Source organism: Rhipicephalus sanguineus, chromosome 8, assembly GCF_013339695.2.
Source record: "Rhipicephalus sanguineus isolate Rsan-2018 chromosome 8, BIME_Rsan_1.4, whole genome shotgun sequence".
Lineage (NCBI taxonomy): Eukaryota > Metazoa > Arthropoda > Arachnida > Ixodida > Ixodidae > Rhipicephalus > Rhipicephalus sanguineus.
In genome coordinates, this window is record NC_051183.1 from 54592992 (window position 1) to 54612208 (window position 19217).

The following is a 19217-nucleotide window of genomic DNA, read 5'->3' on the forward strand; positions in this document are numbered from 1 at the left end:
TGAACGCGCGCAGCCAGGCGGCGCACCAGTACATCATCATCATTATCAGTTTTGGTGTGCGAATTTCAGTGTTTCAGCACAGAACACCCAGAACACTTATGGTTTCAGTTCACCCTACTACACACTACTGTACACGGGCGTGCGATCGGTGCGATGGGTCCTAGTGGTAGGTGGTGTAGCGTTGTGGGTTGCACAAACCACTCAAACAACACGCAGAAAGTGTGTTATCACAGCTTTCCAAGAGACAGTGCTCTCCGCGAGAACTGGATCAGCGCTATCGGACGCGACGGCTGGCGTATACCAAGCAAATGGGCATGCGTGTGTTCCGACCATTTCTCGCCGGAGTCCTACAAGGATAGCGTTCGCTTGATGGAAGCTTATGGGTTGTCTACGACACACTCTCGTAAGCGCCTGAAGGCGGGCGCCGTGCCGACAGTGCTCAAAGAGGCGAGCCGGCCGCCAGCAGCACAAGGCAAAGCCATCAAAAGGAGACCGGAGGTATGTGAAAGAACGTTTCGAACGTCTATGTAGTACATATCAAGCCGTAGCAAATTCTCCTGGAATGTGCCGATATCGAGCACAAGCGATGCTGGAGGGACGCGCGTGTATGGTGTCATTTTTTACAACTCGCTGCAGTGTCACGCAGAACGTTGCGATCGTAGGCAAACTAGCTTTCGGATCGAGATGGCTGAGTTTACCGAAGTCTTGCGATTGCGGAGCACGATCGCGATTTAGTGGACCCGGTAAGATTTATATCTGGCTTGAAAGTGCACGTATGTCAGAGGTATGTGTTCTCCATCCAGAGCGGGGACGTATGTATCGTGGGCGCCGAAGTGGCTTAATTGACCACATTATTTTTAAGCCCTGTCTTGGCGACTGGTACCTGCAGCGTCACTTGAGAATCGTAATTCACTATATATATATATATATATATATATATATATATATATATATATATATATATATATATATATATATAAAATGTACGATGTCTAACAACAGGATGCACCACGTGCGGGGCACTGCCATAAAGTACTGCATGACTCGGAATATTTCACACTTCAACAACCAGCGCAGAACAGACAAGGGAGAAGAAAGGGAAGAGAGACAAGTGCTGTACCCTTTCTTGACCCTTGACCGTTCTGCGCTGGTTGTTGAAGATGGATTACCAACTAGCCCAATCTCAAGCATTCTTTCACGCTGCCCAGTTGTGATGTTTTGCTGCTGCTCTTCTGTATTCTTCATGAAATCGAGGTAATATAGTTGTTCCCATTTCGCTTACTGTGCACAGTAATTGTGGCTGGGGTAATTATGACGTAAATTGAAATGAAATAAAAGGTCCATTCGATTCGCTTGCACCAGCCGGAACCTGTTCACAGCGTTGCATGAGAAGTTCAGAAATTGTACAGCGCAAGTTCAGTGGCGGAGGTATCAGTGTGACACAAGATACGAATGACGATGTGCTGACATAGTGCAGGGTTTATTTCTGCTCGTTTAATTTACGCCGTCCACGTAACGACAGGTGGCAAACCACACATGTGGACAGTTTACAAGGTGCAACCACCTTGGCAAAACACACCACGTTAGTACACATGGATATGGCGCCTACGCCTGAATGCGGAATCGTCTGCTCGGCTGCTAGTGTGCACGCGCACAACTGCACTGCGCACGTCAGCATAGGGGGTGCAGGAAAACTGTGAACCAACGCTGCACTTCTCCAGCACTTTCTGAAACGAATGACGTGCTCAGAGGCTGCCACTGCAGTGCTGAAACGAATGGAAAGGTGCAGCACCTCGGGAATTGGTTCAGGTGGTGCAGGCGAATCGAGCAGACCTAAAGTGCATGAAATATCACCATGATGACGTCACCATATGACTTCATCATGGTGCCACAGATCACCAAAATATGTGATATCGCGTGATGACATCATCACGACATCATCGCTTGGTCAAAAGTGAGCCGATTAGGAGGCAGTACAAAATCTCGTTAGCTGCGGAAAGCTTTCGGAATGGGGTGGGGTAGGATCATTGCATAGACTGAGAAGAAAAAGAAGACGGCTTTCGCCTTTGAGTCGGCTGAGGTGAACGAATAAGGGACCCTGTGAGTTTTTTCTTACCTTGTTAGTCGTGAAGTGATTGTATAGTACTACCAAAAGCGGAAGCTGCACTTCCCGCGCTAGGAATTTACAGGCAGGAAGTAGGGAAGTTTCAAAGTAACTTGCTGGTTAGGCCAGTGGCGTCTCCTAATTCATTGGAAGAAGGAAAGTGGAAATTTTAAGGGCTCGTTTTTCTTTGTTATACACAATATTAATGAGAACTAACAGGCAATGATGCCAAGGAAAATGAAGGCATGGATGCTTTCATTGGAAGGCATCCATGCGACAGTAAACGTCGTCGTCAGAGGCATAGCCAGAATTTCTTTGTGGAGGGGGAAGGGAGGAGTTATCCCCCTTTTATGGTGCGTGGGTTTGTATGTGTGGGTATAGAGATACACATGCTAAATTTAAATATTTAGGGGGAGGGGGGGGGAGCTGTAAGTACCCCAAACCTATAGCACACATGTGAAAAGTTGAGTGTCCCTGTCCATCATGCGCGTGTACGATGTGCGGATATATTAACCACACCGGGCTATTCGTTACATGTCGGAAGCGCATGGCAGTGGCATGGAGTGCGGAACACGTGAGAATGTTTAACATGCACTGGCAAATCTGAACTCGGCTTTTAGCTATAACAGTGAAACACACAGCGCGAAACAACGTCGGGGACACAGAAAGGAAACACACACAGCGCTGACTTACAACAGTTTATTAGATGAATTTCCTTGGCATATATACAGAAAACAGCCATACCAATGCGCATGTCAAAACAGATAACGCTCCCCATCATCTTGGAAAACCCGATCGAAGAAATGCTAACTCTTTATTTGATAACATGACTGATGGTGAACTGACACATTCATCACCCAACCTATGAATCATCTCAGCTTCGATAATCTCACGCACAAGCTTCTTACTATGTTTGCTTACGACATCAGCTTCATTAAAAATTGGCGAACACGTGCAGTCCTTGCAGTGCAAAGCAAGAAGACCCCCCTGACCTTTCGTTACATTGCTAGCATGCTCTCTGAATCTCTCATTTATACATCGACCAGTTTGGCCGATGTACTGCTTCCCACAACTTAGCGGAATAGAGTAAACTATACCAACTGCGCATTCTTGAAAAGGAACACGGTGCTTCTTTGTGCAGGAATTTCCCACTTCACCACTTCTGTTGGGCTGCGTTAGCCTACACAACGAGGCCAGCTTTAGCGGAGCCGAAAATACCGAAAATACCACAAAGAAGCACCGTGTTCCTTTTCAAGAATGCACAGTTGGTATAGTTTACTCTATTCCGCTAAGTTGTGGGAAGCAGTACATCGGCCAAACTGGTCGATGTATAAATGAGAGATTCAGAGAGCATGCTAGCAATGTAACGAAAGGTCAGGGGGGTCTTCTTGCTTTGCACTGCAAGGACTGCACGTGTTCGCCAATTTTTAATGAAGCTGATGTCGTAAGCAAACATAGTAAGAAGCTTGTGCGTGAGATTATCGAAGCTGAGATGATTCATAGGTTGGGTGATGAATGTGTCAGTTCACCATCAGTCATGTTATCAAATAAAGAGTTAGCATTTCTTCGATCGGGTTTTCCAAGATGATGGGGAGCGTATCTGTTTTGACATGCGCATTGGTATGGCTGTTTTCTGTATATATGCCAAGGAAATTCATCTAATAAACTGTTGTAAGTCAGCGCTGTGTGTGTTTCCTTTCTGTGTCCCCGACATTGTTTCGCGCTGTGTGTTTCACTATGCTACACCAACATGCCCAAATTCGCTCTATTGTAGCTATAACACTTTGCAACACTCGTCATGATCGACTGTCTATAAATGTGTGAAATTTTCATAATTTGATGCCAACGTTCTAGAGACAAAATTTAAAGCAAGTAGAAGTGTTAAAATAAATTCCCAGTGTATCTTCAGTAATTGATTGTACTTACAATGTAAATAATTTAGTGGTGTGCGAATAGTGAAATTTCATCTCGAATGGAATTCAAATTGAATAGTGCCCAGAAATATCGAATCGAATACAAAAGATTTGATTGAGGATTGAAAGAAAAAACAAAGCAATGAAATCTGACCATGTCCTCGAGCACATCACGCGGTGAGTGACTACTACTGAAAGACTACAAATAGTCATGCAGAAACACAAGCTGTTCCACGTGACCTGTCTTCAGGCTCTCTCGCCGTGATGTTACGTTGTTTCCTGCGGTTGAAAACATGCGCTCACTGGGCACCTCAGTAGCAGGAATGGGGAGGCATTGCAAAGCGATTTCGACAATACATGGATAACGTGCCAGCTCCATGCTCGGTGGTGCGGCAGTGGCGACTGGACAGCGTGAACAAATTTTCACATGTGAAGCCAATCACCGAGGGTTTCGCGGGCCAAAGTCAGGACTTTTCAAGGTGCTTGCGCCATATGCAACCGAACTACGCAAGAAGTCCGTGCCTTCGTTCCAGACAAGAAGTTGGGAAGGGTATGACAGTTTTCTCACATGTTTTTTTCTTTACGTGCGTAAATGACACAATATTGTTTTAAATAAACATGTGCTTGCTTTTATACCAGGATATCGGTGAAAGTTTCAACAAAAGGCCTAGTGTAAACACGTTAGCGTTAGTTTTAGCCACTCTAACCAAGTTGCAACATTGGCCTTTGTCGCGTTTTAGATATTCGTCCCTTCGAATTATTCGAAACTACGAATACTAGCTATTCGAAAGTCGAATCGAATTATTCGATTAAGTATTATTCAATTCGAATTCGAAACTCAAATATTCACACACCCCTAAAATAATTTTCTAATTATTGTACAGGCAGTAATGCTATATTTCTTCATAAACAAAATTCAACGACCCATTCAAATTATGTGTGATTCTTTTCAGCTGGCAGTGATCATTCTTATAAAGGGTAAAAAAAAATATTTTTTTAAAATTCCTGCCGAAATACCCCACGTTCAACGTCTCGTGAAACACTGTACTGCCCTCACCGAAACGATTGCATGTTGCAAGACATTTCAAGCAAAATTGATATAAAGGAACTTTAGGCGACAAGAATGCTTAATTTACGATTAGCTCAGTGTTTGCGATCTCTTGCCAATAGTGTACAGAAGTTGCAAAAGTAAGTCACGTCTGCAAATGAGGACACTCTGTCACAAAAGGTTATTGCATAATGAAGCAGAAGGTTATCTGCAACTAGATATTGAAGCGGTCTCCTTTCAAGCATTTAACAAAGAAAGACACATGATTATTTGTTTTCTGTGGAACGGTCTTTATGGTTTAATACATTGCTGCACACTTCGTAACGCTCCCGGGCTCCAGGTTGCGGTGCCGCTCGCAGTGATTCGAAGCAATGCTGCTAGCTGCTACAGCCACTCCACGTCATGTGAGATGGGCCCGTCTGAATCAACACAGGCCGAGATATCCACTCCCAAGGTCTCCAGATGTATACAAACCGAGTTGGAAGGCTTCCACAAGTCATCCTCAGCCCCAGAAATGCCACTGGCAGGTAAAGGTTCACCTTTATGCATTTCACTGTCATTACTATCATCAGAGTCACATGGATGGGTGCTTGGGAGGTGGTGTTAACTTAGCCCTGATTTCGAAATGACGCACAGCTCTCTGTCTGCCAAAATCCGATTTGATGCAGTTCCCGATCTAACGAAGAAATTGTCATTCCCCAGCAGGTGCCCATAGGGTTCAGTCATCAATCTGAATTAACGAAGCTACGTTGGCACCAAACTCGGTTTAATGACGTTTTTCCTGAAGTAAATGAGTAAAAAAAGCGTGGCTTTCTTTATACTAATTATGGCACAGGTGGATTTTTTTTCATGCGTGCGCTCTAACGCTATCGTGGTAATACGTCTGGCTGCCCTAGTCACGATTGTAGTTTTCTTTTGACAAGGCTTCACACCACGCCCCTACATGGAACAACAGTCTGGTAGTGAACAAAAGATTGGTAGTGCTCTCATGTGCCAGATGACGCTAGGTGGGGGCGGTGGTTTATTGTTCCTGCAAATGCTCCTACAGGAATGCTACGGTGGTTGCTTTTGTTCGTTCATGATTCATGTGACAGACGACACTGATCGTCTCCTCGAAACTTTTTTGCTCTGCCTGCTCGCAAATCACTGCATTTGTTCTCTCCATCTTTGCACATCAGCAGCCTGTCATATCTTTGTCTACCTGGCCTACACCTACCTCACATGACTGTTTACCTGACATGGCATGGCCACCCTCGAAGACTTCACACGGGCAGGCATGGGTTAGTGGCAGACACGATGCCGCGGTAGCTTTTGGGCATCCCATGTTACAGTTTTAGATTTCAAAGGAATGAAAAATTCCTTTCTCGATCTTACAAATTTCCTGATCTAACAAATTAGAGAGTGGTCATCAATTCGTAAAATCGAGCTTCCACTCTATCTCTAATGAAACTTGAGCATTACCATCATGGAGCTTTGGAATGACAAATAAAGTAGAGCTATTTTCACGCCGTGAAAGCAGTCGAAACAGCAAAGTGCTCTTGTGCCAATTTTCACTGCTGCTCGCGGCGAATGACTTCTTCCATCGGTCATACGAGAAGTCTTGCCTATCTTTGGATAGGGCGCAGCGCACATAAACCCCCACTCTTATACCCATAGCCGGCCGCCTCGTCTCCACTATGCCTTTCCTCCTCATGTGTAACGCAGCCTCACATTCGTCACCCCCTCTCCGGCCACTGCCACCTAGAAATACCGCTTCGCCCGCGACCGAGGCATACGCCATCCATGGGTGTATCTGAGGAACGGAGCGTGAGAATCGCGGACACTCGTCTGTCACCAGGCCTGGCCCTAGCACAGCTCCATTTTTAAAATGAAACATGAGCCTCAAAATCCGAGCTCCCACAACTACCTCCTTGTGGTATTGCGAGTAGGAACGAGAAAGAATTTAAAGGTTTGGATACAGATTCTTGCCATCTGATGAGAGAATTTGCTTTTTGATATGGCAGAATCTTGGTTTTAGTGTAAACAACCCACGAAACACAAAACCTCTATAAAACGTCCTTAAAATATCTAAAACCTCTATAAAACATTTTATAGAGGTTTCGTGTTTCGTGGGTTAATATCCGCGCTTGTTCGAGTCTCGAAATAGGAAGTTTGATAAAAGTGCGGGATATTCAGAAGGATTCTATTGCAGCATGGCCACCATTTGTGCGCAGATACACCAGTTCCCTAGCAAACTCACAGGTCAAAGAAATTCTCTTAATAATTTTGAATCATTCAGCAAGAGTCGTTTGCTTTCATGAAGCGTACGCAAAAATTCGTCTCATCATCGGCAGAGCGAAACCAGTCTTGGCATACTCGCTTTGCATAAAGACAATCCGTGCTGGGTCCTCCGAGTGGTATCGAACTTCTCTCATTAGCCCAGCACTGTGTACTACCTCGGCCCAGAATACAGGGATACTCTCCACCTTCATCATTTATGTTGCGCAGCTGTATGGTGGAGTTTCTGGGGAGTTAGACATTCCAGACGCATAGACTATGAGCATGAGAATTGTTTTCCTTCCAAAGATGTTGGGACGTAATGCATACTGCAAGAACTCCATGAAAGAGCCTGCGCAGTCAGTCTAACAGTTGGAATCAGCATAGCCTGCATATGTTTGACAAAAATTGCAGATCTGGCGATATCCTGTTTTCTAGTTACATTATCCATTCTTGTGGTGCGCCGGCTATGTGGCTGAAAGAACAGTCCTATCTCATTTTAGAAGCACCTCGAATGACGGAATGTCTAGTCAGAAATAGCATTGCGTGCATGTATCAAGTAAACGTAACTAAGCTTTTTTTGTGTGTGTGTGCTACGTCAGGTTGCAAGTTTTTACCCATGTTTGCAGCATAGTGCACTAAACTTTCCATTTTATTTTGGCAGTGCCCTTAGTGCCGACAAATTCAAGAGGAGCCGGCTGTCCAGTGCAGGGACATGCGAAAGTCGATGATGCTGTGGCAGGTGACGGCAGACTCAATATGGATACCAACACATCTCGCAACGTAAAGAGAGCGAGCCCTTCCTCCGTGAATGTGTTTTTCGTGGTTAGTCCATACGGCTGCGGCGTTTGCTCGCGCAGTTTCGAGGAGATAGACGCCCTGGTCTCGCACGCACTCTCATGTCCATGGCCTGAGCCATTCCAGTGTAGCCTGTGTTCAGAGCTGTGCATGACGTGGGGTGCGACGCGGGATCACCTCATCACTCACGTCAACAGAGGCGTGGCAAAGTGCCCACTGTGCGAGCGCACATTCGGCGAGCACTGGAACAAGCAGGCACATGTCAGGGGGCACATCGAGCTGCACCACGTGCCCATCCGACCATTCGTGTGCAACTGTTGCGAGGGCGCATTCACCACAAGGTCGACCATTTACACGCACAGCCGTGACTGCCGCGCAAGGACGCAAGTGGTCGATAAGTACCTGGGCTCCAGCGAGAAATGTGATCTGCAGGCTCGCGCTCCCCTGGCCACTACGGTGTTCAAGTGCTCTGTTTGCCTGACCGCATTTTTGGACCGTTCGGTGATAGCGAGGCACATGCGCGTTCACCTGAACCAGATGCAACACAGTAGAACAGGTGAGGTAAGTACATTTCATTTCATTTTGTTACTTTAAAAGGGAACAAACACTAAATTTTGCTGCTGAGATAGCATGCAGGATCGATTCCCACGGATGTGTGTAAATCATCTACAAAATCTCAAGAGTAAATATAGCTTGGAAGGTAACGGATATGAATTTTGAAGTTCATGTGCGCGATCCAGCACCATACACCGCACCTAGCAACATTGACATCATCTAAGGTGAAGGTGACTCCCATCTTCCGCAAAATCACCAAAGCTGCAAGTTGGCGCAGCTAAATAATGACGTCATAGTCACCATCACCCTTTTGACGCGCTTGCGCGAGCAGGCTACTTTTCGGCGGCTGCTCGCGAGTTTGTGCCTGTGGTGATGGTGTGGAAAGTGTGGAAGCCTCAAGAAAGTGGTTGCCAACAGACGACGATGACAGCAATGACATCGCGTAGCAAATGCAGCCGGCGAAAGAATGCAAGCAGAAAATGCAGGCAGCACAGAAGTGCATCACAGTTCTCTGTGCCGTTTCATGCGCTAGATGGCATTAGTTGTACCCAGCGGCTTGTCGTTCTCGGAGCTCTCCCAAACCAAAACTTAGAATCGTCGGTAGTAAACAGACAGTAATTATGTTGCATGCTGCAGCAAGCGATGTGCCGTGTTATGACTGACAGGCCCCCAGCAACATATTGCAGCAATAAAATACCCCACCAAGATTTTTTTGTCTGTACCCCTTTAAAGGAACCCTGAAAGGAGTTTTGAAATTTTGTGAGTGTTTAGGCTACATCATCATCAAATCATTTACATCATAAATTAAGCGATGCACCTTGTATGATGGCAGCTACGAGCAATTACGTGTGACCATCCTTCTCAACACTGCCTTTCCTCCTCTACTCGCCGAACAATGCGCAGCCTTCGCTAGCGACGGCAATGTGCTCGACTGAGGCTAAGCGCAACACTACCAGCCATTTTCATTTTATTCTCCTGTACACTGGCAATCTTCAAACACCAAATATGCGTACAAACGAAAAGTATTTGAGAACGATCACTGATAAGCATTAATGCGGGGTGGATCTGGCATTAGTGATCAGATGGTGAGAGCCTTACATGCCTTACGCAATGTCACAGCTTTATAAATCACCAGTCACTAGATTTGCAGTGCACAATGCAGCTAGGGCAATTTATGGTGTCCGACAAAAGAAACTTCGAGATTAACCTGTCAGGCAGCTCACGTCAACACGGAGCACATTGTAACACAGACAGATAACGTTCACTGTCTACCAGTGGCTCAGTAAGGTAGATGGACATATCCAATCAGATAACGTTCACTGTCTACCAGTGGCTCAGTAAGGTAGATGGACATATCCAATCAGATCGGTTGCCGGTGCTACGTGTAATGGAACAGTTCTACATAGAATGGAAGCGGAAAATTGAAAACTCACAGCAATGTTGTCAAAGGATCATCGCAGTCGCAAAATCAAGTTTTTGGTTGCCAAAGCATCGGTTCGTCACAGACTGAAACCCTTCGTGCCCGACTGAAGGCAGCCTTTTCACTTACCACTATGCTTCATCCCAATGCACCCATATGTTGCGGTGTGGCATACCAAAGCTCTTAACAAGGGTAGAACAAGCTGGAGCAAACATTTCAAGGAAGTAACTTGCCTCACAAAAGCAACTGCTTCCTTAGATGTGTTCATATATCTGACTCTCGGGGGAAAGAAACAGCTGGCAAGACTTGCCAAGCGATGTAAGTGTTGACAAACATGCCTCGATGCAGTAATTTGTATTTTCTTCCACCCTCATATGACGTGGCCACAAAGCGAAATAAATCATCCTACACCACAAACACTTTATTATGCGCTCATTGGGCCTAAAGAACAATTACTTGGGCTGAAAGGTGCTCGAAAATGCCGACCACTTCGTAAACACGGTGTTCCCAAATACGCCATGTATATACACGGACGTGACGTCACGGGTTAAAGTGAACGTGATGTCATTGGTAAGTGCAGCGGTTTGGTCAGTTTTCACTTGTGTTCACTTGTGCTACCCAGTGGCAACAGTCACTGCCTTGACGATTCCACATGGTTATGTTAGATTTTGCTGTACATGTGTTCTCGATATTGTACTCAGTATCCTTCTTTCAGGTCCATGTCCGCACGCCTATCTATTTTTGATGGAATTTTTACGGAGTAGCTCAACTTTCAGTTGTGGTAAGCTCATGTATGCTAGAGAAACACAGTTTACGGTATCACGTCGAATAGGAAACTTGGTTTATGTTTCAAAAGAGGTGAAGAGGTTGCAATGACATAAACACTTCAATTGAGTAACAGTAACATACTTACAACGTAAATCATTATCTAATTATTGTGCTGTCAGTCATGCTATATTTCTTCATAAACAGAATTCAACGACCCATTAAAATTACGTGTGATAGTTGTCTGCTGGCAGCGAGCATTCCAAATATTTTGAAATTCCTGCCAGAGTGCTCCACGTCCAATGTCTCACGAAACACGGTACTGCCTTCACCGAAATTATGGCGTGTAATGAGATTTCAACCAGAAGTGATATAAAGGAAATCCAGGCAACTAGAATGCTTAATTTATCATTAGCTCTGTGTTTGCGGTCAGTAGCCAACAGTGCACAGGAATGGCAAAAGTAAGTCACGTTTCCAAATGAGGACAATGAAGCAGAGGAGTATAAGTTAGTATGTATTGAAACAGTCTCATTTCAAGCCTTTAACAAGGAAAGGCAGATGATTATATGTTATAATGTGGAACGGGCCTCTACGGTTTAATACATTGATGCACACTTTGTTACGCTGCCTGGCTCCAGGTTGCAGTGCCACCCGCAGTCATGCGATGCAATGCTGCTACCCGCTACAACTGGTCCGCATCGTGTGAGATGGTCGCCTCCACGTTAACACAGGCCAAGATACTCACTCCCAAGGTCTCCAGATGTATACAAACCGAGTCGGAAGGCTTCCACAAGTCCCCCCCAAACCCAAAAGTTCCACTGGCAGGCAAAGGTACACCCTTATGCATTTCAGTGTCATTACTATCATCAGAGTCATTTAGATGGGTGCTTAGGAGGCAGGGTTAACTTAGGCCTGATGTTGAAACGACGTATAGTTAAAACTCTATCTGACGAAATCCGATTTCACGAAGTTCCCAATCTAACGAAGAAATTGTCATTCTCCAGCAGATGCCCAAAGGGTTCAATGTTGTCATCAATCCAAGGTAACGAACTGCCTTGGCACCAAACCCGATTTAACAAAGTTTATCCTCAAGTAAATGAGTAAAAAGTGTTTAATTCTGTATAATTATGATACAGGTGGATTTTTTTTCAAGCGTGCACTCTAACGCTGTCGTGGTAAAATGCTTAGCCACCCTAGCCACGGCCCTAGTTTTGTTTTGACAAAGCTGCACGCCCTGCCCATACATGGAGACTGTATGCAACAAACAGCACTGATGGTTTCCTCGGAAATTTTTTGCTCTGCCTGCCCACACCATCACTGCATTCGTTCTCCCCGTCTTTGCATATCGACTGCCTGCCATAGCTTCACCAACTATGTGCCTATCGACTTCACGTGATTGTCAACCTCACGTGGTCTGGCCACCCTCAATGACTTTTCACACGCGCAGGTATGGGTTACTCCTCACCCTCACTTCCCTTTCCCACCCCCTTGCTACACTATACTATACAAGGCTCTGCTATGCTGTGCTAGTGTGCGTGGATAGCCGAGCGGTTAAGACACTCGCCTTCAGGTCGTGGGTACGCAGGTTCGAATCTCGCCTCGCAAAGAAATCTTTTTCGCCTAGAGCTCCTCTCTATTTCTATCTTTATTTCTCTTTCTTTCTCTTTCTGTATTTGTTGTCTCGCCCATCAGAGTTATTGCATCCTGCACCGGAGAAATTGGAACATGTGTTCTGGGAGCGAAGCATGTGTTCTGGGAGCGAAGCATGTGTTCTGGGAGCGAAGCAGAAGATGAAGACGATGATGAAGAAGATGACGAAAAGAGCGCGTGCCGGTTGATGATGATCATCATTTCTGTTTGCAGCTCACGGACTAACAGCCACCTTAAACACCTTCGCTGTTAAAAGTTCGTTTGTCAATTTTACGACCTTCCTGATTTAACAAAATATTTAGACCGTAATCATCAATTCTTCCAGTCGAGCTACAGCTGTATCTATAAAAAAAAAAAAACATAAGCACTACCACGCTGGAGCCTTGGGTCAACAAAAAAGTAAATCAAGTTCCACGCAGCGAAATCTGTTGAAGCAGCAAAGCGCTCTCGTGCCTACTCCTGCTGCCGCTCGCGACGAGTGGCTTCTTCCTCAGTCATACGAGAAGTCTTGCCCATCTTCGGAAAGGTGTGGCACACACAAAGCCCCACTCTTATACCCATAGCTGGTCGCCTCGTCACCACCACGCCTCGCCTCCTTGCATGTAGCGTGGCCTCGCATTGGTTACCGCCTTTCCGGCGAACGCCACCTAGAAACACCACTTCATTCGCAACCAAGACAGTTATGCCATCTGTGGGTGTATCTGGGAACCGGAGCATGTGAACCACGAACACTCATCTGTCACGAGGCCTGTCCCTAGAACAAGCTCCGTTGTTAAAACGAAATGCGAGGTTGAAATTCCCAGCTGCCACAACTACCTCCTTGTGGTATTGCGAGTAGGAACGAGCAAGAATCTATAGGTTTGGATACAAATGGTATAATTCTTGCCATCTGATTTGAGAATTTGCTCTTTGATATGGTAGAATCTTGGCTTTAACGTAAGCAATATCAGCACTTGTTCGAGTCACGAAATAGGGAGTTTGAAAAAAGTGCAGGATGTTCTGAAGGGTTTTTCTTGCAGCATGGTCACCATTGTTGCGCAGATGCACCAGTTCCCTAATGAACTCACAGGTCGAAGAAATTCTTCTAATAATTTCCAATCATTCAGCAAGAGTTGTTTTGCTTTTGTGCAGCATACAGATAAATTTGTTGCATCGGAGGCCGAGCAAATTATTGTCTAATCAGTCTTGCCATATTTTGCTTCGCCTGAAGACAATGTGCGCTTGGTGCTGTAAGTGGTATCGCACTTCTCTTGTGAGCCCAGCACTGTGTACAGTAAAAGCTCTTTAGTTCGATCTTCTTAAAGGCACACTAAAGAGAAACAATGGATCGGCCTAGATCGATAAATTGTGCTCTGAGAACTCTAATGTCGTTAATTTCACCATCATAGGTTTATTAATAGAGGAGAAAATCAAGTTCAAAGTTTCATTTTTAAATTTCGCGCCGAAATCTCCCCGCGTGATGTCACGGATTTCAAAGTGTATTTATCGTATCTTGGCGCCATTGGCTCAACAAAATTACCCCAAACTTGGTGTGTTAAGTCTATGCCCCCTTCAGAGGACAATGTACTTTCATTTTTACCTATTAGGAACTACGTATTTCCAGCAGGCGTCGTCAAAACATGTAACGTCACGGCGAATGGTGCGGAAACTTTAATGTGGCGTCGCAAACCCACATTTGTTTTTGCGCGTTTTCTCGCTTACTAAGCGTCTTCTCGCTGCAAGCGTGGTGTTTTTGGTATCGTGAAAGAGTACTTTACTAATATGAGAAAAATCGTTTCGCTGTTTAGTGTCCCTTTAATTCGGAAAATCGGATAATTCGGACGTCTTCCCTGATCCCGGCCACCATCTGTATTGTCTAATAGCATCAAACTCCCATTAATTCGGTCATATTTGGCCGCAACCCTTTCAATTTGGACAATCCTTGAAGTGCGCCACAAATGTATGACACAAACGAGAGAAAACTGCATACGCAGACAGCTGAAATGAGGCTGTGTCGTCCGCATTACTGTTTTCTTCAGTTAGTGACCACAGTTCTGTCCACATGCGGATCCGGCACTCAGCAGCTTCTTTTTAACTTTACGCAATACGTGCGCAATGTCATAAAACTCAAACATGGCAGAAATAAGCTGCTGAAGATGAAGAGCTTTCAGTCGTGATCGGTATACTAGCATAAACACTTCGCGATGGACAAACTATCAGTTGCCAGACATTTTACCTGCGAAAGAACTATCATCACGTGCGCGTGGTGGTGGTAGTGGTGGTGGTGGAGCATTTCATGATTAAACATGGGAGGTCTAGCACTTTGGTCGCATTGTGAGCGAAGTTGCAGGATGATAAAAATTGCGAATCTTACACTGCTCTAATGCAAAATAAGTGCAGGATTTAGGTATTCATCAAGAAAATGAGAGTTTATTGATGTAACAGATGTTTGTTTATTGTTTTCTTGATGCTTTCAATAATTCGGCATTCGGTTAATTCGGACATTTTTACCGGTCCCATGAAATCCGAATTAATGAGCTTTTACTGTACCTTAACCAAGAGTGCAGGAATATTGTACATCTTCACTATTTATGTATCGCAGTTGTATGGTGTGGTTTATTTGGGGTTCCAAATATTCCAGACGCATAGTCTATGAGCATGAGAATTATTTTCCTTCCAAAGGTGTTGCAACGTACAAGAACTCCATGAAAGAGCCTGCGCAGTCAGTCGAAGAGTTGGAATAAACGTAGCCTACATATGTTGGACAAAAATTGCAGATCTGGTGGCGTCCTGTTTTCTAGTTACATTATCCATTCTTGTCGTGCACCAGGCATGTGAATGAAAGAGCTGCTATCTCATTTTAAAAGCTCCTTGGATGACGGAACGTCTGGTTGGGAATAGCATTGTGTGCATGTATCAAGTCAACGTAACCAAGCTTCTTTTGTGTGCGTTTGTGCTACCTGAGGTTGCAAGTTTTTACCCATGTTCGCAACATAGCGCACTAAACTTTCCATTTTATTTCGGCAGTGCCCTTAGTGCCAACAAGTTCAAGAGGAGCCAGATGTGCAGTGCAGGGACATGCAGAAGTCGATGATGCCATGGCAGGTGACTGCGAACTCAAGATGGACGCCAACACATCTTTCGACGTAGAGACAGAGAGCCCTTCTTTCGGGAATTTGTGTTTTGTGGTTAGTCCATACGGCTGCGGCGTTTGCTCGCGCAGTTTCGAGCAGGTGGACGCCCTGATCTCGCACGTAGTGGCATGCCAGTGGCCGGAGCCGTTCCGGTGCGGCCTGTGTTTGGAGCTGTGCATGACGTGGGGTGCGACGCGGGATCACCTCGTCACTCACGTTAGCAGAGGCACGTCAAAGTGCCCGCTGTGCGAGCACATGTTCCGCGAGCACTGGACTGACCTGGCGCACATCAAGCGGCACATTGAGCTGCGCCACGTGCCCATCCGGCCATTTGTGTGCAACTGCTGTGAGGGCGCATTCACCGCGAAGTCGGACATTCACAAGCACAGCCGTGAATGCCGTGCAAGGATGCAAGTGGTCGACAATTACCTGGGCTCGAGCAAGAAACGCGATCTGCAGGCCCTCGGTTGCCTGTCTACTATGGTGTACAAGTGCTCCGTGTGCCTGACCACGTTTTTGGACCGTTCACTTATAGCGAGCCACATGCGCATTCACTTGAACCAGATGCAACACAGTCGAACGGGTGAGGCAAGTACATTTCATTTTATCACCTTAAAGGGGTACTTATGTAATGGTTCACTACGGAGATAGCATGCGAGATCGATCCCCATGAATGTGCATATATCACCTACTAAATTTCAACAGCGAATATAGCTTACAAGGTAATTTAAATGAATTTGGAAATTCTCGTGCGTGATCCGGTTCCGTAAGCCGCACCTCACGACATTGCATCATCTAAGGTGACCTGAAGGTGACCCCCAACTTCCGCGACATCACCGAAGCTCCAAGCTGGCGCAGCTAAATGATGGCGTCATAGTCACCGTCACCCTTTTGCCCTGAGTTTATTTCAGCAGGTCATTGTGTAACATGTAGATCTCAATATTGTTGATCAAGTGGAGGTGACCGATTCATCAGGAGATTCTACTTTAGTGTAGACCTGAGGCTGTTGGTGATGTAGGAGGCACGTGGTGGCAATTTAGATGGCAGTGATGTGCGATTATGGTTAATTGTTTTTCCAAGCCTGTACGAATGCATAGGCCATTGTTTCTAATCTTGTTATGAAGGACACCCTTGATGACTAAATTATCTTTAAGATTAGAATCAGTGTGAGAAAACAGAGCATCAGTATTTCAAATTTAGCATATTTTTAAAAGTTCACCTTTCATGGTTTTGCCATTGCGAGTGAAAAAATGTGGCACATAGTTGACATGCTGATGACCGTGTCTGCGAAGCATAAAGTGGCACTGTTTGGCATGAAAACTGTCCAAACTGAGGGGAAATTCATGCGCATACTTTGTTTTTAGGGAGCTGTGCTTTAAAAAAGCCCTGCAACACTTTTTGAACATGGTCAGAAAATGCTGCCGATCGCTAGTTGAGGCTCCTGCGTACATTTGAGCCAAACACGATAGAGCAGTGTGTGGCATATAATTTACAACTCATCCATGGTGGATCAGTGGTTACGGTGCTCGGCTGCTGACCTAGAGGTTGTGGGTTCAATCCCCGCCGTGGGGGTCACATTTCAGTGGAGGCGAAATGATAGAGGCCTGCTACTTGGGAGTGTTGCAGGGTCTTTCTAAGCAGCACCTAGGCACCTCGTGTTTCTTGCAGTGTGAATCGGCCCAGTCAATGCAAAACATGCAGCACTACCACTGGACATGTGCTTTGATGTGAAAGATGGACATGGGCTTTGTCAGATAGGGTTCATCGCATAAAGAATCTGTCGCAGTCACCTAGCATCACTACATGGGAGAAAGCATCAATGAAACGCCGCTTGTAAACGCCTGTCAAGGCAGAAGGAGAGAGCACCTGCATTGGCAGGGAAACGTTTCCTTGCAACATGCCAACAGGATCAGTTTGATTTCTTCCAACTCATCTAGTACAAACTAATTTCAAAAATTTTTTCGCACACCACCGGCCTTACAACTCCAAATGCATAACTTAAGTTTGCGGTGGCACCAGGTAGAGAGGTGCATTTAAGACTCCTGTTTATACTGTTTTGGTTTTGGACAACCCACTCCAGGTTGAGGAGAAGAACCTGTCTTTAGACAATACACGTTGACAGTGGCTGCATTCGATGTTCAGTTTAAATGTATATCTGGCACGTGGGAATAGTCATGAGAAAATCTTTAGATAGGTACATTTCACTGTTGCCAATGTTATTTTGTGTTGCGATTTCGCTGTGATACGTTGCCAACTTTTTTATCGCACCTTATTTCTCCCTGTGTCTAGGGGTTCAAGAAGCATCCCTTCAACAGCAGAAACCACAGGTCAGACGTTGCATGACCCCAAAGGTCAAGCAAGGAGTCGAGGCATTTTCATAGGGCTTCATTAGAGTAGAGGTTGCTGAAGACCACATGCTGTGAGAACATCTCTAAAGCCACACAGACTGAGTTGAGCTCTTCCGCAATCTCCAGCTGGACACAGTGCAAAGATCTGGAAGACTGTGATGATGTTTTTTAACTTCCACTGCAAACTGTTTGTGCACTCCCGTGCATTTTCATGTGATCATACATGAGTGCTGTCAACAAGTTATTAAACTAGTGTTTCGCTAAAGAAAATGTTTTGTAGATTGCATGGGCAAAATTAATACACAAGTGAAATACTACAAACGTGAGACTTGCAGCAACTGGAGACTTTGCAAGGTTAAGAAACAATAACATGAAGATACGACAATCACATTATCCGATTTGCTCATTGTTTGCTTGGTAGTGATGTTAATGCAATACTTTGTGAATGTGCCAGAATGACATTCCATTCTGAAAAAACCAAGGACCGGATGTACAATGAGTTTTGAGGACCAACTCTCCTTTATCACTGTTACCTCTTTTAGCCCTTAGTGATATGCGTTATGATTGACTGTCTATAAGTGCGTGAAATTTGCATAATTTGATGCCAACCTTCTGTAGACCAAATTTCAAGCAAGTGGAAGTGTTAAAATGAATTATAGTCTAATTTACAGCAATTAATCAAAATTAAAACATAAATAATTATCTTATTATTCAACTGTAAGTCATGCTATATTTCTTTGTAAAGCAAATTTAACAACTGACTCAAATTACATTCAATAGTTATCTTCTTGCAGCGAGCATTCCTATGTAGGTAAAAAATATTTTGAAATTTCCTGCTGAAACACCTCATGTCCAGCAACTCGTTAAACACGGTACTGCCTACACCAAAGCAATCGTGTAGCAAAATATTTCAACCAGGAGTGATATAAAGGAACTTTAGGTAACACAAGGGTTTAATTTAGCATTAGCTCAATGTCTGTGGTCTATTCCTTGCCAATAGTGCACAGAAATGGCAAAAGGAAATTGTGTCTCCAAATGCGGACGGGGTATCACAGGGTTAATCGAGGTCTCGGATCTGAGCACAGCTGCAGTACAGCTGTGTGCAGGCACTGTACAGTTTGTGGCAAAACTGAGTTGAACGTTTGTAACACTGGGCTCAGTATGAACTGAATTGAAGACTTGCATGCGCTGCTTTACGAGCGCATTGCAATGTGGCAAGCAAGAAGGTTTAAAAAAAAATTCGTGGG

At 45.0% G+C, this 19217-nt stretch overlaps 1 protein-coding gene across 1 annotated transcript; it reads left to right on the top strand.

The window, feature by feature from the left end:
* The first annotated feature begins 490 nt into the window (after positions 1-490).
* Positions 491-19217, top strand: LOC119401915 (zinc finger protein 808). The gene is made up of 7 exons (XM_049418442.1): positions 491-498; positions 4453-4567; positions 5406-5592; positions 7986-8680; positions 11498-11690; positions 15516-16210; positions 17912-19217. Exons 3-7 carry the CDS (start codon positions 5475-5477, stop codon positions 17963-17965), a joined length of 1755 nt encoding a protein of 584 aa, XP_049274399.1. The 5' UTR covers positions 491-498; positions 4453-4567; positions 5406-5474; the 3' UTR covers positions 17966-19217.

Coding starts and splice junctions, on each gene's coding strand:
- LOC119401915 (XM_049418442.1), top strand. CDS start 5,475: ATGGGCCCGTCTGAATCAACACAGGCCGAGATATCCACTCCCAAGGTC. Junction 8,681..11,497: donor AACACAGTAGAACAGGTGAG/GTAAGTACATTT, acceptor GCCTGGCTCCAG/GTTGCAGTGCCACCCGCAGT. Junction 11,691..15,515: donor AGTTCCACTGGCAGGCAAAG/GTACACCCTTAT, acceptor TTATTTCGGCAG/TGCCCTTAGTGCCAACAAGT.